Source organism: Sordaria macrospora, chromosome 5 (genome assembly GCF_033870435.1).
Source record: "Sordaria macrospora chromosome 5, complete sequence".
Lineage (NCBI taxonomy): Eukaryota > Fungi > Ascomycota > Sordariomycetes > Sordariales > Sordariaceae > Sordaria > Sordaria macrospora.
Window position 1 is genome coordinate 492,552 of NC_089375.1, and position 25,902 is coordinate 518,453.

Genomic DNA, 25,902 nt, shown 5'->3' on the forward strand with positions numbered 1-25,902 from the left:
TGAACAAGGGGCTCCTCTGGTGTTCGATATGTGGACGCAATCATTCAGTGGCGCTGGGCAGACTGCGTAATATAGGATGAAAACATTGCTCGGAGTTCGACAATGTGTGTGGACATTGATGGCTTCGTTCAAGTGATTGGAGGCGAATGTCGAGACGGAAACACTATAACTTGGTACAAATCTTCGTACTGGTGGTGTTTTGGTCGAGAAAGCAACTGCATAGGTAGGTAAGGTATCCCACCTTGGTGTCATGTTTGCTATCGGACGTGGGGGGAGAGTGAAGAAGGATGAGGCTTTGTTGGACTCATGCTGTCAACTGAAGATGGATGAATGCCGGTTCCTATACGTATCAGATGGTTGTTGTTGGGTTCTTCAGTGGCGATGGAGTGCGGACGAAATGGTTTGTCAGAGGAAAAGTACATTGAAAATGTGAGGAGAGGTAGGTGAGGTTTGAATGATTTCTGACGGGCAAGTTCCGAACTCATGACCATGAAGAAAGAAGGTGTAGTTGGCTGAAATGGACCTATCTCGTTGCCCAAGTGGAAGATGTGGTTCCCAGCTTCCTCAGACCAAGTGAGCAGATGGGCTGCAGATAGGCTGTCGCCCATGTTAGGAAAGCGCGAAGGATCAGAGGAAGTGCGGAGGGAAAGAGCTGAGGGCAAGGAGAAAGAAGTGAAAAAGAAGCAGAGAAATCCGAACGGAAGAACACAAAGCAGAAAATTACTGGTAACGCCGGCGGATGAAGTGCATCCCCGAATAAGTCGTATACCAGGAGTTTCATCGCAACAACCCGACAAACTCGGCGATGACTGCTCACATGATATTCACAATTCAAGCAGCCCCAAAACTCATCACATCTACTCGTCAGGTCTAGAAACGACCCAGTCTCACTTGATGTCCCCTTTGGAGTCTAGGTCTTCCTTGGCTTGAGGAGGCTCTTCAGGAGAGTAACTTGTGCCACGGCGATGCTGAGGATCGTGGCGTGCGTGATGTGGCGTTGACTCAGTGTAGCAGAGCTTGGTGCTGATGAACAAAAGGCGTGGCTGGTGTGACGAGCCGGTTTCTAGCCCAGGTGCCCGGTCCTCATTCGACCGCAAGCTCTGTGATGGACATGGACTGGTACGCTCAATGCCTTGGAAACAGCTTCAAGACGAGATCCCAGAACGAGAACAGGTCCGATCTCCCGAAATGTGGGCATTCTCGTCCTGCGGGAGAGCATCTCGAGACTCACAAGTCAATACTTGGACTCGGGTATGTCCATGAAGGTGAAAGAAGTCAGATGCGGGACGGTTGGATTCCCGGGCAGAAAACGTAAGCACTCGTCGACGATGAGGAATTGCGTGCTCCGAGGAAAAAGCAGCACATACCCCCGTGCTCAAGGAGACACCAAGGCCCTAGACCATGTCCAGATGGGATTTACATCTGTCATGTTCAGCTCATGTGCGTCGCGAGCTCGCGGGATGGTCGCCTTCGGGCCGCAACAGCGAGTGCTATCCCCTGGCTGGTCTTGCCTGTCTTGTCTGTCCGCCCTGCTGTCACCACACTTCCGTCGCAGCTACCTTCTTTTCGAGGGCCCAGCACACGCAGAGGAAGCCCCCACGCGGTGGCCAATTTGCTGCCATACCTGGCCTCATATAGGTCGCCAGTCAGACAACACCGTTGCATCTGGGCAAGTAGAAGAGTTTTCGTGAGCTTATGGTCAGTAGTAATAGCAACGCAACAAGCGGAAGGCGACGGGACAAGACCTCACTGTCAGCTCGTCATCTCAACACGAGGGAAAATCTCATCACATCGCAAGATTTTTCGTTGACGCCGAGCTCTTTGTTCTTGCCGCGCGATGATTGATCCTTCCCTTCCCACTGAAGCGCAAATTTTGAAGCCATGGAAGCAAGAGCCCACACGGGATCCAACCAACCTGCTGCCGTGCCTCGGGTTGCGGATGCAAGTGCGGAGAACAAAGAAAGAAGCAAGGCGCGAGCGGGAAGGCCCATCACGCAAGAGGTCCCCTAACTGAGGTGCTCGGTCTGGAGTCCTGGACGCCAATCGTCCGCCCGAACGAGCGATGGTCTGTTGGTCGCAACTCCAGCAAGTGGAAAACATTACAGGTCGTTGCTACTTGCTCACCCGCGCCGCCACTCTGGAAAGAAGCTGGACCCGAACTTGATGATCGAGTACCCGGACGTCGGAGGAATGGGAAGGTGTCATTAACGGTCACCGGAGAAAGGCGCAATATGCCAAGGCAATGTGATTTTCAATGGATTCAAGCGTTTTCAATAGCCGCTTCTCATTGCATCAATTCTGAATGCCTTGCACGTCTCGACGGCGTAACAATGCTTCAGTGTCGATGCGATGCATTGTTGACATTCCACGCTCTCGAGATCCCCATCTTATCAGGGGCAGATGGAGTCGCCTAGCGCACGTACCACATGCGGTCGTTTCAGGCTTTCAGCGCTCCAGCGTCGGAAGCTTGGCATGCGCTCCAAAAAATTCCACTGGTGAGGTTTCTAGACGCTTCCAGCTTTTCGCCATGACGGTAGAGGAGAACCTCGACGACGACGTTTACGAGGTATAATTGCAATGTTCATGAGCTGTTTGACCATCACCGGTTACCTAAATCATTAGGACAATCAATCCTAAAATCCGTTCCCATCTCATTTCATCTCGTCTTATCCTTGAAATCTTGAGACGAACCGAACCCATCAAATCGCCGAAGTCACTACCGAAACAAGGCTAGCACATCACGACGGCTTCTTTTTCTTGTTGCGCACATCCTTGTCCGAGGCCATTCCACTCCCACGCGTCCGCATCTCACACAATCCAACCGCGGCTTTCTCTTTTTCAGAGACCCATTCACCCACAACACCAACGAAAGTCTAGTTGACGGTCTAGACAATTGCTATTTCAGACAGCTAGACGATTTCAGCCCGAACGAATCACCGAATCGAACATCACGGTCGTCTCACTCACGACTGAGGTGTCACTCTTAGTCAGCGGCAACCACTTTCAGCTTGTCATCGCCAGAGGGAGACTATTGAAGTCAAAGCAACGTTCAGTTGGAGAAAAAGACCTAGAACCTCTCAGACGGTTGAGACCCCCACGCTTTTTCGAGCTTGAGGTACCGGTACATTCCAGTCTCAGGTTACCTAGACGCAACCATCCAACAAGCATCCAACCATCGGCCCAATCAACAAGACGTCTCACCACTCTTCCCCTACAGAGTAGTCAACTTCATACACACTAAAAACCAGTCCCATTTTGTGCTGTGCTGTGCTGTGCTGTGCTGTGATGTATAGCCACCTCAGATCAGTAGCAGCGCGCAGAATCACGACTCAACTCTCTCAGTCAACAAGGAGAATCACAACCCAGAAACGTACTCAGATCAGCACCAAGAGGGTACCAGTACCAGTATCTGTCACTCCGACTTGCAGCCAAACATTAAGGCTCATTCACACTTCCAAAACCAGCCTGCAGAACAAGATGGATACTTCATCCAGCACTACCACCAAAGCGGACCCCGCATCGCCCGCACCATCCGCGCCGGCTGCACCAACGGGCTCAAACACTTCAAGCACGTCACCGGGGCCCGGTAGCACCTCACCCATTTCCACTTCTGCCCCAGAGGCTTCCACCACCAACCCTACTCCCACCTCTACCTCTACCACGACCACCGTCACAGACGTCTCAGAGGCTCCCACCACCACAGCCCGACCCAGCCAATTCGGTCCAGAAGTCATCGACGATTCCAACCCACTATCAGACCCCCTCTCCGTTGAATCCCAACGCCTAGCCAACGCCGGTGCACCCCTCCCCCTGCCCTCCCCAGAAACCGCCACCCCCATCTCCCCAGACCAGGAACAGCCCAAAGTGGTGACAGTGAACGGGCAAGCCGTTGCCTTGGATAACTTGGGTCCAATGGTGGTCCACAAAGACGGAACCATTTCGCGGATCGCGAATTGGCATGGGATGACGGAGATTGAGAAACAGACTACGTTGAGGGTTTTGGGGAAGAGGAATCAATTGCGACTGGGGAATTTGAGGGAGGGTAGGGTTAATGGGGAGGGGATGTAGATAGCATAGTGGACCTAAGTGTATGTGTCTGTGTGAGAGGATGTAGATATGATGAATGTGGATGAGAAGGGGATGTAAATGTAGATGTGGACAGAGTTAGTGCTCGGCTGGGCTGGGAAGGGTGTGAAAACCAGGAATGGGTTGGAGATGAGAGGGTTTATGGAAGAAAATGACAATGGGTTAGGGGAGTTTAAACCCCGATTCAAAACACCAAGGCCTGGTTGTTTGTTCTTGTACGATACTTTGTGTATTTCTCTTGTTTTCGTATGAATGCATGTAAATAATTTAGTTCCATTCCCAATATCAACATGGTATCATATCACGCAATTCAGAGCTAGAGCCAAACCAGAGAGCCAAAAAAGAAAAACCAAACTCTTCCAAATCATCCATTGTATTCTTTCCATAAACTCGTCTCTTCCAGATCTTCGCATGTTTGGGGAGTCCTGTAACCGCCATGTCGGAGTCCTGTAACCGCCATGAATATAGTTATACCGGAGTCCTGTAGCCACCATTGTGATATATCTCAGTCATTCATAGACCGTCACCATCCATCCGTCCGTGTGTCCGTGTGTCCTTCCGTCGATCCGTCCACCCATTTGCATCCCACCAAGGTAGGCGCACGCAATACACCTGAGATGAGGTGCAGCTCAAAAGACGGGATTACCGCTGAGCAGAATGCTGATGAGAATGACCGTGATGGAAAAAAGAGAAGCAGCAGAAACTGCTACCCCTTCCCATCACGAACGACTACAGAACCAGAAAAAGCCAAAAGACAAAAGTAAAGTAAAAAAAAGCAACGCGAAAACGCCCAGTAGAGATGATGAATATCCACTGTTATCCCAAAACCATCTGACCACAAACCCCCTTTTCCTCCACAACTAGATGATCATCGTCACCGGAGAGCTCGGACTTAGTCCTTTCTCCTCTTCTTGTTGGAGTCGACAGATTCGTCAGAACTGGGAGAAGAGGTGGACACGCAGATGGAGCTGTCGACGTTGATCAAAGTCTCATCCCTGGCGCGTTCAGCCTCGGCCCTGTCAGCCTTGGCGGCGGCGCGTTCTTGAGTAACCTGGGCAGCCTGAGCAGAGAGCTCGCGGAACAGCTTGATAATGTCCTCCTTGCCGCCGTGCTTGTCGGTAACGAGGCCCTTGAGCCACTTGTTCTCCGTCTCGAGAGCCTGAATGCGTCCCTCAAGCTGCGTGACCTTCTCTGTCATCTCCTTGGCCGACTTCTCGAGCGCCTGCTCGCGCTGCTTCTTCTTGATGCGGAACCGGGCACTGGCGGCGGTGTTACGCTTGCGCTTGTCTTCCTCGGCGGCGAGGCGAGAGGCCTCCTCGAAGCTCATGACGCGGGCGCCGGGAGTGGGGGGAACGGACATGGCATCGCTAGCCTTGCGCTTATTGCCGCCTAGTTGGGTAGGGTTGGCGAGGACATAGCCAGACTGATGGGAGTGCTGAACATGATGAGGAGCGTGGTGCTGAGAAACCGGAGGGTAGGCGGCTTGCGAGTTGGGCTGAATGGGCTGGAGCTGGCCTAGAGTGTCTGGGTAGGCCGGGATGGTAGGCGAGGCGTAGGTGGTGGTGAAGTCGCCAAAGTTGAAGTCGGCTGAAGACATTGTGCCATGGTCAGCGGAGCCGCTCCATAAAGAATTGCTTGTTTCGCACAACAGGATGACACAATCTGATATAAAGACAGGGAAAGGAAGAGAAGCAAGCCAGGAAGGTCCCCGAACAACAATATCAGAACGCCGTCAACATGGAAAAGGAAGGCGGAGACTGGAGGCTGCGTGGTAGCCAAGAAGGGTTAGGTGGTTGGCATCGGCCATTGTTGATCAACCCTCGTCGATGGTGCAATCCCCCCAAAGTCACGAGAAATGACACCATTCTCGGGGAGCAATGTCATTTGTCAGCCCCATATTAGGCCCTCCCACCCACACACAACCAGAAACATCATTGACAGGTACCTCGACCTCTGAGATGCCGCCATCGACCATTGTCTCCCCAAACTCGCTCCCAATCAAGAAACGGTCCAAGCCATGTGGGCATGGCCGGAAAAGAGTGGGGTGACGAACACATTCCCCGATTCCCGATAAGGGGGAGGATTCTCTTTGGCGAATGCAGCTGACTGCAGCTATTCGAAGTCGTGATGGATAGCCCTGATGATGTTCATCTGCCTCCTTCCCGACAGAGGTCGTCCGGGGTCGTCCGGGTACCACCACCGCCGTCGCATCACTTTTTTCTTCTTCTCTTCCCGGGACACTCGCCCCTTGTGTGCAGCATTCCGCCATGCATCTTCACCGGTACCTCCCATCACAAGGTGTAGGGGTCTTCCAAGGTGGGAAACAAAACAAGGTGAAACAAACTGACAACCGAGGAAACACAAGTATCCAAGACACAACCAAGCCGCAGAGGGACAAAGAGACAGAGACAGACATAAGACTTTGACAAAGTCGCGAAAAAAGATACTAACCTGCAGGAGCAGCGAATTCCAAGCCCTGGTCGAGGCCCGATAGGAAATCGGTCATGAAGGCATCGGTGGGCACGTCGGGCGACGTCGCCGCGGACTCAACGGGAGTAGGAGCGACAACAGTAGCATCGGGCTTGACAGGCGGCGCTTGGTAGTCGGTGTTCTGGCCCGTCTCATAGTCGAAGAAGTTGGTGTTGGTGAAGAGGGCGAGCTCGTCGTCGTTGGGGGTCACAAATTCCTCAACCTGCGGCTCCTGCACATTCAGGTTGCGCAGGTAGCTGGTGAAGTTGATGCGGCTGCCGGCCATTTTGACGGTGTTTTTGTGTGAGTTTTCGTGTTGTCGGTCTGGTGGTATTCTTCAGGTCGCCCTTGATAACCAAGTTCTTCCTTCTCTTTCTAGAGTGTGATGACGGTGTAAACGTCACAACGCTGGCGCGCCTTGCCAGGCGAGTGCTGGAGTAGTGTTGGGGATTATGCAGTCGATTGACCTTCCTTGGTTGTCGTAGTGTGTGTCGTCGAAAAAAACAAGGTAGATTTTGGGAAGGAGAGAACGGCGCCGGGATGGTGAATGTTTAACTGTGTTCGACGGGATGGAAAGCGTGTGAAGAGGCCAACGCAGGGGGAGCGACGGGGGCTCGGGAGCGCTGGAGCTGTGACTGGACGAGCACCACGACGGGGGCGGGGCACTGGAGCCTCTTGGAATGGAGCCTCTCGAGGGCCGGACAACTGGAGTCGAATTGGGACTCGATGGGGTCCGGTTCCAGTCCGGTGATGTTGAGAATGGAGCCTTGGACGAAGCCCTGAACCGCGACTCCTGGTCGAGACAAGTGGATTTGGATATCAAGCGGTCGAATGATTCGGCAGTATGCTCGGAGACCGTTGTTTCCAGCGAGTCAGCGGCGTGGAATTTGACCGGTAGGAACTCGTTGGGTTTTGTTCGCTGGGTCAGGTGTAGGTTCCAACGTTGGTCAGGGTTGGAAACCGGAGGGGGGCCGTCGTCGGAGGAGGGAAATTTGCAAGGTGGTCAACGACGGTGATGAGCACGGAAGTGGAGGGGAGGAGAGAGTTTTGATTGCAAGAAAACACAAATCCCACCCAAATGTCGATTTCAGAAATAGCAACAAGAAAGAATGCTCGCTGTGAGAATGGATGATGTTGACTGCGGTGTTGCTGTTCAGTGAGGGTCCGGTTCTCTGTGTGTGAAGAGGTGTGTGTGCGTGTCTTCGAAGACGGAATGGAACTTGAAAGTGGAAAAGCTGAAGAAGCGAGGAGCGGCCATCGGCCATGATGACTGGTTGGACTCTAGCGGGATGGAGCCGGCGGGGTCTTTCCAATGTGCTATTAGTCAGAGGCCATCCCACGCTCTTTGCGCATGCTAACCCAACAGGGACTTTGCGTGGGCGGTAAATGCTGCAAAGTTGCCCCCCAACATGGAAGTAAAAGAGCAACTGCGCGACCCCTCACAGGAGCAACAATGAACTGGCCTAGCCTAGAGGTGCTGCTTCAGCGGGCAATGACCGCTAACCACCAGCACACAAATTCCCACCACTTTTCATCAACCACCGAATGGGCAGTGGCCTCCCACGCTGTCCGCAACCCTCTCGCTCGCGGTACCGAATGCTACCAAGAAACAAGTGGAAAGACACCAATCACGGCAGAGGACGCCGTGGCTTGCAGGTTTTCATCACAAAGTCGGTTTAGCAACTGTAATCATTGACGTTGAGGATTTCATCTAGGCTGCGCCCTTCATGTCAGGCTCAACAACGACAAAGGGTCTGTCTGACTTTTTGCTTCCTAAGGTATTCAAACCCCGTTTTACTCGCCGTCAGCCTGTCTGTCAGTGTCACCGACGATGTACTTCGTTGGTGTAACTGTTATTGGTCAACGCCCGTCTCGGTGCTTCCTCTTTCAGTTGCGCCGCACGACCGAACGAGACCTCAACTCCGAGGTAAACAAAGAAATAAAACTCCACGTTTCTTTCACCAACTTTAACACTGAAACATCACCAAGAAGCGCCAGGAACGCCTATCGTTCGGTAGTTATAGCCTTGCCGGGCCATCGTCCCGGTCAGGTTCTTTTTCCTTCTTTTCCCTGGCCTCGTCCCCTCATCTCATCACAGCACCAATGACAGCCCCATTGGGCCTGGTGTTCGTCTAAACTCTTGTCAGCACAAGCTTCTGCCTTTTCGGAATTAAAACAGAACAAGATCCGAACTCAGGTCCCGCTAATCCCGTCGTCCAGGCTTCCCATGCTGTTCTTCTGAAGCTCCATTGCGCGCCTAGCACACATTGACAGGCCCTGAAGAAGAGGCCCTGAGGCCGTTGTTAACGACAATGACACCCTAGATCTGCACGACGATGCAGTGGGACCATTTGCGAGTGAGAGCCTCCGATTTCTCACGCGTTCTCTCAAGGGCGGTCCATTCACATGTCACGCTTGCATTATTAATCCAACTGGGGCCAACGCCGTGAACCCTGACGATGCTGGTGTGCACTAACAGAGCTAACTAACGAAGGGACTCCTTGGATGAAATCAATGCCAACACACGGCAGCCAGCACCGGCATCAGTAATCGGAAAACAACATCATGACTCTCCTCACAGTTGTAACATCAAAATGTTGGATTCAGAGAATGTTGCGCAACTAAAAAGTTGACGATTTATCAGCAATAGAAACCGACAGACAGTCCTATCTTCACCCCTATTCCTACTGTATGAGATCACAACCGTCGTGGACGTCGGTGAGATCCGACTTGGACTTCCACTGTGGAAATAACGGTCCGACATCGGCAGCATTCCATAGGCCAGAACCTTTCTTGCTTGAAACTTGGCACTGCGGCCTGGGATAAACTTTCGATGGAGACTTCAGTTCCATTCGGATCGAGGATTGCTGTGGAGTTTCCCTCAGTCTCAGCTCTTCAGGCGGAGTCTGTTTTAGGCTTTGTTTAAGAACATGGAACCGGGCAGGCATCACCGGCTGTAGAAGCTCCATCGGGCCGGAGGAGGACAAAGGAACAGGAAAGGCTTCATGCCGACTCTCTTCCTCTTCCGGCGCCTTTGCGGAGCTGAGATTGTGACGATTGTGGTTGATGCAGACGTGTATACCCAAATCACAAGCCCAATGTCAATCAACCGGGCCACTGAGGCCAAAGAGGAAGATGATCGTGATGCGTTCCTGTCGATGATTTTCGGTTGATTTTCAGTTTGATAATAGCGCTGAGACGGCATGTTCCGTCTCTCTCTTGGCTAACCTTGGCCGGTGGTCGAGACGCACGGCGGAGGGTCCTCCGTACCTGGAGCTGAAAATGAAATTGCCAAGTACTACTTTCTCATCAGTTGCCAACATCTGGGGTCGACAGGGACGATGGAGATGAAGATGGAGATGAGGACGGCGACGAAAGCGGACTCTTGCGGGTCGCTGGCGGGCCAGTGGGACTGTGAATGACTCCACCACCCCGGGGGTACGTACCTGCATTCCGAGCATTGAGACTTGAGCGCACGTACCACCCAACAGTGCGGCTTTGTTAACCGTCGATCCGGAGACGCTTCTTCACGGCGCAAGTGGGGCCAACACGGTAACATCGAGCGGCTCGGCTTGTTGACTTGGACGCGGTCTGGACAACCACCACCCCGAGCATCCACATCCCGTCCCGGTCGGTCGGCCAAGCCCGGTCCCGCAAATCCACCAGGTCCCGCGAATTGCCAAGCATTGAAGGATCGCGACCACTCAACTTCAGGTCATCCCAACCGAAACACGCGACAGTGACACTCGCACAAACCAAACAACACCACAACGAGGAGGGAGGAGGGGCTACCAATCCATGAACCCCAACCCAACAACAACAACATGGCGCCCATCTCCATCCCTACCACCGCGCGACTACCCTCCTCTCTACGCGTCGACCCCTCCAACCCAGCCGTCTTCAAGATCCTCAACCGGCTCTCTCGCGCCTCTCTCCTCACACTTGCACTCGACTGGCTCGACGAGCGCAACCTCGCCCTAGCAGCTCCCTACCTCCGACCACCCTCCTCCTCCGAATACGATGACGAAGAAGACGAAGACGAATATGCCGACGACTTCAACCCGCCCTTGCGCTCCCTCGACGCGCTACAGGAGCTTTATACAAGTCTGCAATCGCGCAAGGGTTCCAAGCGGGAGGTGATTGACAGGATTATCGAGGGAGACTGGCGCCATGGTCTGACGCTGTATCAGCTGGCCATGGCGGATATCCAGTACCTGTATGATCATCCTACGTCTCAAAAGTGGGCGGCTTATCGCATTATGCCTTTGAAGCCGGTGTCTACAAACGACGAGGAGGAAGAACAACAACCACCGGAAATCGACCAAGAATCGCTCGTCATACCAAGATTTCATCCTTCTACGTTCCTAAAGAACCTTCAAGCCCAGGTGCCGCCGGACGTCAAGGCGCATTACAACTTCGACCGCCACCGCACTCTACCTCTGTCAATCTTGCGCATCTTCATCCTCGACTCACCCTACAACACCAGCCTCGGCTTACAATCCGGCTCCTCCTCCTCCAAGGGCACTCGTACTGCCCGTAAATCAACAACAACCTTCGACACCTCCCGCACCGTCTACATCGCCTTCCCCGACGCCTCTCCCTACATCTACATCTCCAAACCACAACTCCTCTCTGGTTCTGCTCCTACCACTGGCACAGGCTCTTCCACAACAGCCGCAGCGAAAGTCACAGGGATCAACACCACAGCCGGCGAAGCCAAATCCCTGCAGCACTTACTGTTAGTCGGCATCCCGGCGGCTTTATCCCGTCCCCGCCAGCGCTTCTGTCTAAAACCAACAAACTTGGCAACGCGCAACCTGAACGAGCTTCTGGACCGTCGCGGCGGGGCGAATACGCGACAGGGAGCGGCAGGTGGGGGGTGGAGTATTTACGCTGATGAGATGCGTGAAAAGGGCAAGGGGAAGAAAGGGAATAGGGAGACGCCGTTGGATACGGTGCTGCCGTCACCTCCGCTTTCGGAAGAGGAGAATGAGGCTGAGGGGGCAGGGAAAGGGAACGGGAAAGGGGAGGGGAATAAGAGGGCTGAACCGCCGCTTTCACTTAGCGCAAAGAGGGAAGAGAGGGAAAGGAAGCGCAGAAGGTTGGTAGCGAAAGCGAGGTTCGCTGATACGGGACTGGTGGGAGACGGGAAGGGTGTGGAGAGGGTGGATATTATTATTGAGGATGAGTTTCCTTCTTCTCCTTCTAACCAACATTCGTCCTCTACTCAACCTTCCTCATCTACTTCTTCCTCGTCCTCGTCTTCTTCTTCCCGAGACAGAGACAGAGACACAGAAAGAGATACCCCCGGTGACAGGGGGTCTAGCTCTTCATCAACAGCAGAGAAGCAAAAGCAGGAAGAATGGCGACCAACCGTCAAACTAACATTCCACGGCTCCCACGTCTTCGCAGGCATCAGACAGCTAGTTGAAGCAGGGATTATCGACGGAGAGAAAATGCCAGGGTGGATGACGGGCGAGGAGGGTGTGACTGTTGGGAAGGTTAGGGAGGGAAGGATTAGGGGGAATAAGGGGAGTGGACTTTGAAGCTCAGAAGAGAGTGACTGACAGAATCAGGATGGAGGATGAATTGAGGCTCAAAATGTCCGGGGGGTCATGGTTACCATGCCAGGCGGAAGGTAAGCTTAAATGATTTAAGGCTGAAGGGATGGACAGGGTTAGGGTTAGTGTTATGGAAAGGGGTTTGTGTTTGTGTTACTTCAGTTATGGGTGTCCGGGTACGGTAGCAGTGGCGTTTGGCGTCTGGACTTCTGGGAAAAGCATGGGTGGTTACACAGGACAAGGCCTGTCTGTCCTCCCTGGGCCACATTAAGTGCGTGAGGTTGTTGTTGTTGTTGTTGTTGTTATTTTTAACGTCTACTTCCGCCTCCCGTAGGGCATGAGACGTGCCACATCAGTGAAGCTAGCATACAAAAATAGGAGCAGTGCCCTAACTGACCACCAAACCCTTTAATCCGAGGGCAAACCGAGGCCTATTGCCAGTGTAAATCATGTGTTGCCCATAGCGTAAACGCGGCCCAACACTTATAATCGAATCGCCCAGTGAGCGAGCCGCCAGTATATGACGGGAAGTTAACTGCGTGAAGTTTATCAGCGGAGCATATCTCTACGTCTCATTCCACAGCATGACAGTCATCGATAAGCAGTTGACGTGGTTCTATGTTCTTTCTAATTCAGCAAGATTCTAACCTGGACAACGCCCAACTCCTCTACTACTATATGTCTACTTTCTAACCCCTTTCCCCTTTCCCCTTTCCCCTCATCTCTCCAGCACTCACTCACTCAACCCCAAAAACCTTAATCGTATTCGCCCAAGCAGCCTCACAAACCTCCTCCACCGTGGTCCCCTTGATTTCCGCAACAATAATTGCAATCCGCTCGATGGTGCATGGCTCATTACGTCCCTTGACCATAGCCCCTTCCTCCCACTTTTCCTTTTTGACGACCTTGAACCGCTCGGGGACTTCGGATTCCTTCTTTGCGTTCTTCTTTTGTTGAGGTGGTTGGGGTTGCTTTTTGCGGCGTTCGCGTTTTTGTCCTTGTCCACCTGGGGTGCTGGTACCGCTGGCGTCTGCGGAGGCGGGGGTACCGGTCCCGGACTCGGCTTGGGACTGGGGTTCGGCCTCGTTGCTGTTGAGCGAGACCTCAGCCAGCTTCTTGGCCGCCTGTTCCTCCTCTTTCTGTTTCCTCGCCTCTTCATCAGCCTTAGCCTTGGCTTCCGCATCCTCCCTCTCCTTCTTCTCCCTCACCTCCCTCTCTCGCTGATAGTACTGCACAAGATACTTCCACCCCTCATGCCCCCCTCTAACCTCGCACCAAGGCCCATCCGTCTCCAACATGATTCTATCCAGCCTAATCTCTTTTACGACAGCACAGTTTTCAGCAGTCTTGAACGAGCACCCGTTAACACCGATAAACAGTCCCAGATCCATCAGCTCTTTCATCTCCTCTAGGGTTCCAGTAAAGGAATGCACCACGCCGCCCTTTTCTAGCCTTTCCAGTTTCTCACCGAAAGCTTCCTTGAGACAATCGACGAAATCCCGGTGCGCGGCGCGTGAGTGTAAGAATAGGGGAAGTTGCGGGGTGAGGGAGGCAGCGAGGCGGAGCTGAGCCCGGAAGGAGTGTAGTTGGACTGTGCGGCTGCAGTAATGTAGACGGTCATAGTCAAGCCCGAATTCGCCAAAGGCTATGAGGCCTGCGTCGCGGCTGGTGGTGATGAGGTCCGAGAGGTTGGAGATGAGTTGGGGAGTGCGGACGTGGTCGATTAGTGAGGGGTCTTCGGGTTGAGGGGCTAAGGGGTCGGGGTCGGCAGAGCAGATTGGGATCGGGACGGAGGCTGTGTCTGCTGCTGCTGCTGTTGTTGTTGTTGTTGTTGTTGTTGTTGTTGTTTCTGGGGCAGCGGATTCGGACTCGGAACCGGATTCGTCATGGTGAAGGTGATGCGAGGTGGAAAAGATGGAAGAGGAGCAGGGGTGGATGCCGGCTGTTGTGTAGATATGTTGCGGGAACTCTTTGGCAATCTTGAGAGCGTCGCGAGAGGACTTGAAGCTGGAGCCGGTGACAATGAGCTTGGTGCAGCCTACGTCGATGGCGCGCTGGACAACGTCGGCCAGGTCATCGGGGTGCCGGGGCTTGCCGTGGTAGTGGCCGCGGAAAATGGGGTCGGCGAGGTTGATTCCGATCTTTTTGCCACATGTCAGTGGGTGTGTTGATGGGCGGACATGTTTTGGTATTTGAATCACTCAACGAGCGAGTTGGTTTATTGACTTACATCAACGTATCTGGGTTTATAAGTCGAGGTCTCAGACGAGCCATTGCCCGCAAGGGTAGAGTTGGACGCCATGGCTGTAGATGGTGCAGTGAAGCTGCAGTTGGTACGGCTGCTCAAGATTGGTCTTGTGAGAATGTGCAGACTCGGTCGTGAGACACTCATTCTCATCAATATGTGTTCAGATACTTTCCCTCTGTCTACCCTTACACCTTAAATACTCAAATCGAAACTTTTAGGCCCGGAAACGCACGTCTCCCTTTGACTCATCAGATGAGATGAAAGCGGCAGTGTTGTTGGTCCCCTCTCAATGGCCGACGGAGGTTTGAGGTTGAACATTGGACCTGACAGGGGCCATGCTTGGCTCGCTGCAGCTCATCCGCTCGGACGCTGCAGGGCGCGCATCCATGATTACTTAAGCAGGGCGTTTTCGAGCGGACACAGGCGGGTTTAGAGACAGCGATGGTTGGAGAGTTACGGGGATCCGCGTGGATTTGGGATTCTGCTAGTGTTCAGGCAACAAGGCGCCATGTAAACAAAAGGCTGACACGGCGCTGTGAATATCTGTGAATTTCGAGTCTTGCTGAAAAGCCAGCGTATAAAACCACTGCCAACGACAATTCACAATCCCCCTTTGTCTACGATGATGTAATTAACAAACGCGTCGTCCTGGACGTGTAAAGTGGTTCTAGCGCTGTTAAAAGGTGGGGTGGCAACTGCAGTGTTTTGTTTAACAATGGAGGAACGAGGGGACTTTTGGTGGGGCATCTACCCCCAACCCTGAAGGCCAGATGCGAGCCAAGAACGACAAAAACTGTATCGGCGGGCAGCAAGACGCGTCCACTTGCTCCATGTGCTACAAAATGCACAGCGGGTGACGCGCTTTTGACGGCCCATAGAGGTCCCGCATTGGCACTGGCAGTTTCCATAGTGCCGTGTATGCGTGTGTGCAGCGGTCTTAAAAAAAGAGTGGGCGCCAATCTTGAAAAACCATCGTCTTCCCTTTCTCCTCCTTCGATCCCTTCTCTCCCTCTTTCGTTGCTAACCGTGACTGTCCTTCCTTCTCCCTCTCCTCCATCACATACCTGGCTTCCCAAGACAACTTCAAGATTGCTTGAGTCCACAGACAACACCTCAATTCATCCATCTCTCTCTGTTGTTTTCCTGCTCGTGTCATTTGTCAGCGTTGTCAAATCCTGCAACGACTCAGCAGTAACAGCAGCAGCACTTGAGGTGTTCTTCTGTGTCGTCTTCTTCCATCTTGGTTGTTGTTAGCTGTCTCTTTTCTTGTATCCCCATATTCTCCCCCTTCACACATCAGACATCATGTATGTCAAGAAGCGCGGTATGTTCACCTCCATCCCCTTCCTAGTAACGCCGTCAACACGCTCAATGCTGACCCCTTCTTCACAGATGGCCGCCAAGAGCGCGTCCAGTTCGACAAGATCACAGCTCGTGTTTCGAGGCTCTGTTATGGCCTCGACATGAACCATGTTGATCCCGTAGCCATTACACAAAAGGTCATCTCTGGCGTTTACGGCGGCGTCACCACAGCACAACTAGACGATCTGGTAAGCATCTCCTCCCAACTCCTTCTCGTTCTGGTTACCATTACAAATCGCGAGCTAACACAATCTCTTCCCTAGGCTGCCGAGACTGCTGCCTACATGACCGTCACCCACCCCGACTATGCTATCCTCGCCGCCCGTATCGCCGTGTCCAACCTCCACAAGCAGACTAAGAAGCAATGGTCGCTCGTCATCAACGAACTCTACAACTATGTCAACCCCAAAACCGGCAAACACTCCCCCATGATCGCCAAGGACACATACGAGTGTGTCATGCGCCACAAGGACGAGTTCGATTCCGCCATTGTCTACGACCGCGACTTCAACTACCAATACTTCGGCTTCAAGACCCTCGAACGATCATACCTCTTGAAGCTCGATGGCCAGATTGCCGAGCGTCCCCAGCACATGATCATGCGTGTTGCTGTCGGTATCTGGGGAGACGACGTCGAGCGCGTCATTGAGACCTACAACCTCATGTCTCTCAAGACCTTCACCCACGCTTCTCCCACTCTCTTCAACGCCGGCACTCCTCAGGCCCAGCTCTCTTCGTGCTTCCTGGTCGACATGAAGGAAGACAGCATCGAGGGCATCTACGACACCCTCAAGACCTGCGCTATGATCTCCAAGATGGCTGGCGGTATCGGTCTCAACATTCACCGTATTCGCGCCACTGGCTCCTATATCGCTGGTACCAACGGCACGTCCAACGGTATCGTTCCTATGCTCCGCGTCTTCAACAATACCGCTCGCTACGTTGACCAGGGTGGTAACAAGCGTCCTGGTGCTTTCGCCATCTACCTCGAGCCTTGGCACGCCGATGTCTTCGAGTTCCTCGACCTTCGCAAGAACCACGGTAAGGAGGAGGTGCGCGCTCGCGATCTCTTCCTTGCCCTCTGGATCCCCGATCTTTTCATGAAGCGTATCGAACAGAACGGCACCTGGACTCTCATGTGCCCCCATGAGTGCCCTGGCCTTGCCGATGTCTACGGCGACGAGTTCGAGGCTCTGTACGAGAAGTACGAAAAGGAAGGCAAGGGTCGTAAGACCGTCAAGGCCCAGAAGCTCTGGTATGCCATCCTCGAGGCCCAGACTGAGACCGGCAACCCCTTCATGCTCTACAAGGATGCCTGCAACCGCAAGAGCAACCAGAAGAACCTTGGTACCATCCGCAGCTCCAACCTGTGCACCGAGATTATCGAGTACTCTGCCCCTGATGAGGTTGCCGTTTGCAACCTTGCATCTCTCGCTCTCGCCGCCTTTGTCGACTACGAGAATGCCTCATACGACTTCAAGAAGCTGCACGAGGTCACCCAAGTCGTCGTCCGCAACCTTAACAAGATCATCGACGTCAACCACTACCCCGTCATGGAGGCCCACAACAGCAACATGCGCCACCGTCCTATTGGTGTCGGTGTTCAGGGTCTTGCGGATGCTTTCCTCGCTCTCCGCATGCCCTTCGACTCTCCTGAGGCTCGCAAGCTCAACATCCAGATCTTCGAGACCATCTACCACGCCGCCCTGACTGCCTCTTGCCAGCTCGCCAAGGAGCAGGGCACCTACTCCACCTATGAGGGCTCGCCCGTCTCTCAGGGCATCCTCCAATATGATATGTGGAATGTTACCCCTTCCAACCTCTGGGATTGGGCTGCTCTCAAGGCGGACATCAAGAAGCACGGTGTTCGCAACAGTCTGCTGCTTGCTCCTATGCCCACTGCTTCCACTTCTCAGATTCTTGGCAACAACGAGTGCTTCGAGCCTTATACCTCCAACATCTACCAACGGCGTGTGCTCGCCGGCGAGTTCCAGGTCGTCAACCCTTGGCTTCTCAGGGATCTCGTTGAGATGGGCCTGTGGTCCGATAACATGAAGAACCGCATCATTGCTGAGGGCGGTTCTATCCAGAACATTGCGAGCATCCCCCAGGACATCAAGGCCCTCTACAAGACCGTCTGGGAAATTTCTCAGCGTACCATTGTCCAGATGGCTGCCGACCGTGGTGCCTTCATTGATCAGTCCCAGTCCCTCAACATCCACATGCGCGAGCCCACCATGGGCAAGATTACCAGCATGCATTTCGCCGGCTGGAAGATGGGTCTCAAGACGGGCATGTACTACCTCCGTACTCAGGCTGCCGCTCAGCCCATCCAGTTCACTGTCGACCAGGAAGCTCTCAAGGCCACGGATGACCAAGTGGCTCCGGCCCATTCGGGTCTTAAGAAGCGCGCCCCTCCCGCCGGCACTTATACGTCTATCGTGTTGAGGGAGAACGGTTTGGGTCCCCGCCCGTACGCCCAGACTGGTGCTAGCGGCACCAGCACACCCAACGGCACCAAGGACATTCCCACACCCACCAGCACACCTCCTCCCGCGACTGAAGCTACTGAGGCTACAGAAGCTCTTGTACAGAGTGACAACAGGCCCCGTCCACTAGTATCGCCCGCCAAGAATGCCGGCTTCAAGGCCGATATGCCTGAGCCTGAGAGCCCCAAGGCTCTGGCAACTGAGCCGATTGTCAAGACCGAAGACATTGGCTCCCCATTGCTGGAGAAGAAGGAGGGCCAGACTGAGGATAAGGACGAGGAAAACGAGAAGAGGGAGGGCGATATCTACGCTGATAAGCAGACTAAGAAGACTGGAGAGAGTATCTGGTCTGATGCCCCAATTATGTGTAGGTGACAACAATATCCCCTATGAGACCTCAACACACGCTAACGACTTTCAACAATAGGCTCCATCCAAAACCCTGAGGGCTGCGAAATGTGCAGTGGTTAAACCCACAGCCTTGCTCATCCGGCGGGTTGTATGAGGCTTAAGGCTAAAAGGAAATGTGCAGTGTTATGATGTGGAACGGTATGATCTGTTCAGGGTTAATGATGGGTTTTGTCTTCAGTCAGCAGCACGGATAGGGCATCTTTGTTTTGATTTGACTTGGGTTGGTTTCTGTGGTTGGGATATATCATTTGGGTGTGTTTTTATTTTTCGTTCCATAAACGAGACAACAATACCCACAAAAGCATAAGCGCACTTTTCTCAACTCTGTTAGATACAGAAGAAGAAAAAGGGGGAAAATGAAAGGAAATCAAGAACCGAGTAGTTGCTGTGTAACGATGGGGAAGCATGTATGTATAGTATGGCCTTGGATAAAGGAGACCGTTCTGTTCTTGTGACTGCAAGGTTCATAAACAATATCTTTTTGATACTCATGGTCCATTCTACAGTACCTACCGGACTGGAACATGTCACGAGGTAAAAGCGTGAACTGGCCCGGATAAAAGTGACAGTTGAGTTGCGAGTGGAACAGCTTCAAACACCTTCTAACTATGTTTTTGCTTTATCACGCAGTACCTGTCGAATTCATGTTATCAGGGTAACGAAGTGAAATGGAAACTATGACCCCGATAAAGGAGGCTGTTCAGTCGCAAGCGGAAGACCTTCAAATAACGCCCGCCTTCCAAATGCCTCCTCGGTTCCTCTCACGGCATGAACCGAGTGGTCTTCAACTGAGGTATGAAGCGAGTGATGGAGAAGATGGCTTGAATAAAGTTCCCAACAGTTCAATTCCAAGTGGAAGGACTAGGGCTCTAAATAACGCCTTCCAGACACATAGGTACCATTTTCGGCTCATCACACAGCCGAGTAAGTATGTTAGAGCTGGCAGGTGCACCCCATATCCTGTACGATAGGCTAGGTATATGTAGCCAGTTCAGTACCTACTTCGTGCAACCATGGCCTGCACATCGTACTCTACAGAATACATTACACATTTCCTTCCACAGCTTGCATTTCAGCCATCGCCTTATAATGGTGCCCACACAGCAAAATAGAGTGAACTTTATTATTACGACATGGCTTCCATGGGCTTGATAGTTTGACTTTTCTTTTGGCCTTTCCGGCAGTTCAAGCTGATTCAACACCAGGGGCATCGAACCTCCATCAACATCAGTCTGATTCAGCGCTGTCCACTCCACCAAAAACATCATCGACGACAACCCTCTCCTCCATAATAAGAGTCTGATTCAGTGTGACAAGGGCAGTATTCTGGGCTTGGAACAGTAGTTCAATTCAGCTGATAAACTACTTTGGTCCCGAAGGCCTTGTTGATCCTTTCAACCTCAATGAGAAGGTCGAGCCTTAAGGCCTTCTTATACCAAAGAAGGTTGGTACGTACCGAGCCCTGTGTGCCAGGCATCGGCGCGAGTCTATCTAGTTCATCTGCCTACAAGTAGATCTTCTGAATGCCAACCTTCGTCCAGTTGCCCGTCGGTAATTCCGGTCGGTGGTTTAATTGATGAAAGTCGCCGGCGGATGTCCGTGTGGCATTCTGTCGGTAATTCTGGTCGGCAGTTTGACTGATGAATGTCACCAGCAAATGTCCGTGTGACAGCCGTGCCTGTTGGCCGAATAGTCTGGCCGAGGCAAGGCTGGCATTGTATGGCGAGGTTGGGTTGATGTCAAGCATTGAGGCTCTATTGAACTTCAAACCCAGGAGTGTAGGCAGATGTCCGTGTGACAGCAGGCACATATGAGTAAAATATGTCACGGACGTTCTCGGGGTAGTTCACATAGGGCGCTGGTCCCTGTAAGTGGGTTTAGTTTTTATGGTGAAGAGGAGTGTAAAGCGTTGCAAGAAGGGAAGGAATAATGGAGTTTCGGGATGTGTAGGGTGGCATCTTAGCCTGTCCGGTCTAAGAAATTGTTCATGCGCACGGTCGCAGAGAATGTAGAAATAGGCATTTCAAAGAAGCTTTTATCATCACCACGATAACTCCGGTTGTCATATTTATGGACAGAGCGTGGATAGTAATTGTTGAAATCGGAACGATCGCGGGACCGAGGCCGAGGAGAAAACCGAGAGGGCTGATAATCGCGGTCACGAGAGGAGGGACGGCTTAGGCGGTGGTCACGACGAGGTGACGGAGCGCGGTAACGACGGGAAGACCATGATGAGGCACGGTTGGTAGGATATTCGGGCCGGCCACGTTGCCGATGACGGTCGTTGTACTCGTTGTTGATCTCCATCGGCCGGGGTCCATTCTTGTCAGGTCGAAGCTTCTTCTCCGGAGGATGATCGGCCTTGTCGACCAGTTTGAGGCCAATCAGCGCTCCAAATCGAGAGCCTTCCCCGAGATGGTTACGGGTGATTGTTGGGTAAGTCGCTGGAGAAGGTGTTTTCCGAATGAAAAAGAAAGGAGAGAGATACCCAGATTACCCAGACAAGGCAGCAGGATGCTTGCCATCAGATCCCTATCCCAAGTTGTGTCGACGCCATTGCAACTTGTTCAACCGACTTCATGTCTCTCCCGACAGCGCAACCATCCAATATCTGCGAGCGTCCGCATGACCATCACCGCAGATGATAGCATTGGCACAGTATGGATGACCGAAAGTGGTCGAAGACGTTTATGCCCCCAGTGCGAAGCCGTCGGCGGAGGCAGAGTAATCAGTCCGAAAGCCTGCAGCATGGAGGGGGCTTCGGGCAGGATGTGATGCTTTGAGCCTATAAAGTAAGAGAAGGCGTTAATAGATGCGTCGTATTCCCACGGTGGCCATGAGCATGGCTCGCTCTACTGGCACTATTGCCCAGGAGCCAAGATCGCCCTCAATACGGGATACGAAGAGCAATGCAGCAACACGACCATGGCCAAAGAACAGTCCTCAAACGCCGGTTGTCCCTTCGATAACCCTTGCTTCTGTGGGTGGTGGGTGTGACGGAGCGTTTGTCAAAACAGGAGGGGGCTCAGCCGACCTCCAAGGGTTCTACTCCTACATTCATTCCTAGCTCTGTCTTTTCTTCTTCTTCCAGTCAACATAAACCGAGCCCGTGGTTGCCTTGTTGCGTACCATTCTCGGTATTATGTACCCTTGCGTTACCCCATCTAAGTACCTGGTAGTCCGCGTAATACTTAATGAGGCTCTGATCAAAGAGACGCTGGGCAGCTAGGGTACTAGGTAGCTGCAAGCGCTGCTCTTGTACCGTTGAAAAATCACTTGCTCACCACCTTGCTTCTTTTCACCTCACCAAAATAAAGGTTTCGGCTAACTACGTTTAGCGCGGGACAATACATGTGTCAGCGGAGGACAAGGACGATGGATATGTGGGGCCAGAATAAGTTACAGTGGCTCTCCGACTTCATGAGGAACGGATGTTCGCTATAAGATTCTTGGACCACATTGCGACAAGAACAGAGGAAGAATGAGGAAAAAAAAGAAATGAATTCGTATGGAGAGAGGGCCAGAATTATTCCTATTTAATTAAAATAGCAGAAAAACATTGGGAAGGTAATTAGGCAATCGAGTGTCCAACCCGCTTCTCCCTTCACAGCTTCCCGAACGCCTCATCCGATTTGGCAGTCAGAACCCTAACCGTAGTCCGGCTCAACTAGAATTAGAATTAGGGTTCCACAACCGCAAAGAAGAAAAGGATGTTACCCCACAAAACAAGCATGTCGGGCTTGATACCAGTACTCTAGCGAGAAAAGCTAGCAGCCAGAAAAGAGGGTGGGGTTAGAGTAGGAAGACCTTGTCTGCGTTGATAAAGACCCCCAACCGGTAGTCTGCATAAGTAAAAATTATTGATATGGCGACCAATGGCCAAAAAAGGAGGATTCGGGATAAAAAGGGAATAAAAAGACATACAACACCAGGGATTCGCTGGTCGTCGCCGACCCAACTACTAGTTCAACTTCAACCCAAAGCGGTCTCATGAGGCTGCTACACTCAACTGGGCAGGGAATGGGATGGTTCTTACCCGACGTGGGAACAAGGTACATCTTCCATGAAACCTTCCAAAGCTCTCAAATGGAGTCATACCGTCAGTACAAGCAACACTTCGCGGGGTTGTCAAGAGCTGACGCTTGGTTTCGAGAGGTTCACGGAAGTTCCCGCAAGGTGACGGTGTCCTTCGCTCAAGCTCGTAACAGCAGGCAGATTAAGGAGGCAGGCTAATGCAGGCAGGTTACGGTAGAAAGATGAAGGAGGTAGGTCAAGGCAGACAAGTGAAAAGTCGGGCTTGTGCATACTTTGAATGGAGTTGGTATCAGATCCTAGAGCTGTGGTTGCCTTGTCGCCCAATCTGCAAGCTTTTTTTTTTGTTGTTGTTGTTGTTGTTGTTGTTATTTTTAACGTCTACTTCCGCCTCCCGTAGGGCATGAGACGTGCCACATCGGTGAGTCTAGCGTACAAAAGTAAGAGCAGTCCCTTAACTGTCTACCAAAACCATTAACCCGAGGGCGACCCGAGGCCTATTGCCAGTGTAAGTCATGTGTTGCCCACCAATCTGCAGGCGTCTTCCTGTGCCGCATCCCTGCCCCGTATGCAGCTCTCTCAGCCAATTGACTCGTCTACAAAGGTGTTAATGGCTGCGCCAACAGTGTGTTGCAAGCTAACCACCATGGTTATGACATGCCAAAACCTGCCTGCATTAGCCACCTCTTCCCTTCCATCTTCGCATGTCATAACCATGGCTGGTTTGCAACATACCAACTAACACCGTTGTAGAAGAGTCGATTGGCTGAGAGAGATGCATACGGGGCATACTATGTACTGACATTTCTTCTCACAGTGGATCAAATCAGATCTTGCACAAATTTCCAAACCCTCACGCAAACAAAGCCATCCAGAATGCTTACAAAGGGTTTCACGGCGACATCTCTGACGCCGCACGGCCTGCCTCGCCGCCCTACATCGCTACAGACGGCTGCCCAACTCGCCTTGCCTTTCCTGCGGCCGATTCTACAGCCGCCCGTCTATAACGGAGACACTCACAAAGATCCAGAGACCACATCTAAGGACAGGGCTGCCAAGGATTTCAAAGAATGGCTTCTTCAACTAGATTCTTCGGGGATCGTTGTTTATACCGACGGCTCTATGATAGCTAAGCAGATGGACCTTCCAGCGCACGCGGAGGACCCGGAAGCCGAAGAAGACAGACCAGAGAGCGAGTGCGTAGCCTTTGGCTACGTAATCTTCCAAGGACAGACAGAACTTGGCCGCGGATGCGGTCAGTTAGAGAAAGTAGAAACTCATTGCCCACCTCACTCAACAACATTAGGCTTTCTGTCACACGGACATTCGACAATACCACTAATCTCCCCAAGAGCCGCACGGCTGAACCCCAAGCCTTGCCACACGGCTGAACCCCAAGCCTTGCCACACGGCTGGATGTCTGAAGCAACTAGGCTACACTCACCTTCGGGAAGTCTGTTCCTCCAACGGCACAACTTACCCGGAATCTCCTCAGTACCCTTAGCGCCTTCGGCATATTCCAGCCAACGACACAACTGCCGCCTGCACTGCCTCCACGCTAGGCCGCGCTAGCCAGGCCATGAAGGAAGAACACTGAAGGAAGCTATTTAGGAAGACCCACATGTAAGCACAATAGTGCACACTAGATAGATGCATTGTGGCTTTGCGGCCAGATTAGGCCGATAGGAAGATGTACGTACCTATTAGAAGGAAGGAAGGCTTTGGCATAAGAAGGCCAGGAAGTCCAGCCTGGATGAAAGGCTTGAAAGGATTCAACAAGGCCTTCGAGACCAAAGTAGTTATTAGTTGAATTTGAACTACTGTTCCAAGCCCAACACTGCCCTTGTCACACTTTCATACCGAGCAATGGTGGCACGGAAGGCCTCGAACGTCAAATGCCCACAGGGCGAAGTATTTAATACTTAGGTACACAGAGAAAATACGTCTCGCTCTCTCTACTTCCACCCAAGAAACGTATCTTAGACATTAGAAACGGCGATATATTCAATCTATATAATTAAAGGGAGGTTTGTTTATCAACTCTGTCCTCCGGGAAGAAATGTTTTGTCGGCTTGAGAGGGGATCCTTGGATGTTTGCAATATTTACATCCGGTTCCCATTCTCAGAACGTACTGCAGGGCGGGGGGACGGGGGGATACGGGGGTCAATGTGATTGTTGGTAGGGTAGAGAGAGTAAAATGGGTCGTTCGGGCGGTGACGTTTCCGGTCTATTGAAAAGAAGGTGAGATGGGAAACAATTAAAAGTCAAGAAAGAATAGCGGATGGCGGCCGGAGGAACAAACCAGGTCGGGTTCCCGAAGAGCCTTCGAATTGCTCCAAAGGCGGAGGTTTAGGGCCAACAAAATCTGGTGACTGTGTCATGTTGAAGCGTAGGCAACCGAAGCGTTGATGGGGCCCTTGGTTCATCACAGCAGATGCAGGCGGCTTAGCATCAGCCTCGAATTCGAGAGACTGAATGCTCTCGGGGTACACAAAGAGAAAAAGACTGATTGGTCTTTGATAGTCTTGGAGAAGAGCGGGTCCCTTGAGAATGAACAGTGCTTGGTCGTCCGAAGTGTCGACGTGTAAATCAATATAAAGGTTAGAAGTGTATCGTATATGATCGTCATTATCGTTCCAAGCAACCACAACAGCCAGAGCAGAAAGATGAACTTTGCAATGTACTGTATCGTCGCTGATATCAGACGCAGCTGCTATGTCGTGATCGTCCTGTCGCTCGAAACTACCGTAGAGAGGTTCGTTATTAAGCCATCACAACACGATATGGACAGTGCGGCGGGAAAGTAGATGAGAAGACACCTTCTCCGGCGACTTACCCGGCAATCACCTGTAACCAGCTCGGGGAAGGCTCTCGATTTGGAATGCTGATTGGTCTCAAACTGGTCTTCCTCACTCTAACTTGCTCTTCCTTACTCTAACTTGCTCTTCCTTACTCTAACTTGCTCTTCCTCTATCTTCCCTCATCTATTATCATGGAACCTCGTCAGCTGGTCCGTATGTACAAACTGCGGGACCAAATCAATCAACTGGATTCAATCCTAACCAGGTACCGCAGCCTATTGGAGCATCGTCTGTTTATTGCGTACAGTGAATTCAAGCGCCAGGACACGAGACTGTGACAGCCTCGCAAAGTCATTCAGCGTTGGTCCCGACTACTCCTTCTCCTCATTTTACAGCCAATGCTCGCCAAAGCTAGATAATGGCGGCTATCAAAAGCTTATTT

At 52.3% G+C, this 25,902-nt stretch overlaps 6 protein-coding genes across 6 annotated transcripts; 4 read left to right on the forward strand and 2 right to left on the reverse strand.

The window, feature by feature from the left end:
- Window positions 1–2,619: 2,619 nt before the first annotated feature.
- SMAC4_07775 (uncharacterized protein) lies at window positions 2,620–4,068 on the forward strand (the record flags this gene model as incomplete). The annotated part of the gene is made up of 1 exon (XM_003352287.3): window positions 2,620–4,068. Exon 1 carries the CDS (start codon window positions 3,286–3,288, stop codon window positions 4,066–4,068), a length of 783 nt encoding a protein of 260 aa, XP_003352335.3. The 5' UTR covers window positions 2,620–3,285.
- A 243-nt stretch (window positions 4,069–4,311) lies between these two features.
- SMAC4_07774 (uncharacterized protein) lies at window positions 4,312–7,733 on the reverse strand. The gene is made up of 2 exons (XM_003352286.2): window positions 6,538–7,733; window positions 4,312–5,673 (listed from the first exon to the last, which is right to left on the reverse strand). The coding sequence occupies exons 1-2, from the start codon at window positions 6,839–6,841 to the stop codon at window positions 4,979–4,981; spliced, it is 999 nt and encodes a 332-aa protein (XP_003352334.1). The 5' UTR covers window positions 6,842–7,733; the 3' UTR covers window positions 4,312–4,978.
- A 2,646-nt stretch (window positions 7,734–10,379) lies between these two features.
- Window positions 10,380–12,430, forward strand: SMAC4_07773 (uncharacterized protein; the record flags this gene model as incomplete). Its single annotated transcript, XM_003352285.2, has 1 exon — window positions 10,380–12,430. One exon carries the CDS (start codon window positions 10,380–10,382, stop codon window positions 12,099–12,101), a length of 1,722 nt encoding a protein of 573 aa, XP_003352333.1. The 3' UTR covers window positions 12,102–12,430.
- Window positions 12,431–12,736: 306 nt separating this feature from the next.
- Window positions 12,737–14,652, reverse strand: SMAC4_07772 (uncharacterized protein). The gene is made up of 2 exons (XM_066090685.1): window positions 14,347–14,652; window positions 12,737–14,257 (listed from the first exon to the last, which is right to left on the reverse strand). Exons 1-2 carry the CDS (start codon window positions 14,512–14,514, stop codon window positions 12,854–12,856), a joined length of 1,572 nt encoding a protein of 523 aa, XP_065947070.1. The 5' UTR covers window positions 14,515–14,652; the 3' UTR covers window positions 12,737–12,853.
- A 1,017-nt stretch (window positions 14,653–15,669) lies between these two features.
- Window positions 15,670–19,257, forward strand: SMAC4_07771 (uncharacterized protein; the record flags this gene model as incomplete). Its single annotated transcript, XM_003352283.2, has 4 exons — window positions 15,670–15,688; window positions 15,757–15,914; window positions 15,990–18,582; window positions 18,643–19,257. 4 exons carry the CDS (start codon window positions 15,670–15,672, stop codon window positions 18,684–18,686), a joined length of 2,814 nt encoding a protein of 937 aa, XP_003352331.1. The 3' UTR covers window positions 18,687–19,257.
- Window positions 19,258–23,534: 4,277 nt separating this feature from the next.
- SMAC4_13760 (uncharacterized protein) lies at window positions 23,535–24,230 on the forward strand (the record flags this gene model as incomplete). The annotated part of the gene is made up of 1 exon (XM_066091598.1): window positions 23,535–24,230. One exon carries the CDS (start codon window positions 23,535–23,537, stop codon window positions 24,228–24,230), a length of 696 nt encoding a protein of 231 aa, XP_065947071.1.
- Window positions 24,231–25,902: the final 1,672 nt, after the last annotated feature.

Bases quoted from the DNA above. Each gene is read 5' to 3' on its own strand.
- SMAC4_07772 (XM_066090685.1), bottom strand. From the start codon at position 14,514: ATGAGAATGAGTGTCTCACGACCGAGTCTGCACATTCTCACAAGACCA. The intron at 14,258-14,346 runs GTAAGTCAATAA...TGTGGCAAAAAG, and splicing joins ATAAACCCAGATACGTTGAT to ATCGGAATCAACCTCGCCGA.
- SMAC4_07774 (XM_003352286.2), bottom strand. From the start codon at position 6,841: ATGGCCGGCAGCCGCATCAACTTCACCAGCTACCTGCGCAACCTGAAT. The intron at 5,674-6,537 runs GTTAGTATCTTT...CAATGTCTTCAG, and splicing joins GGAATTCGCTGCTCCTGCAG to CCGACTTCAACTTTGGCGAC.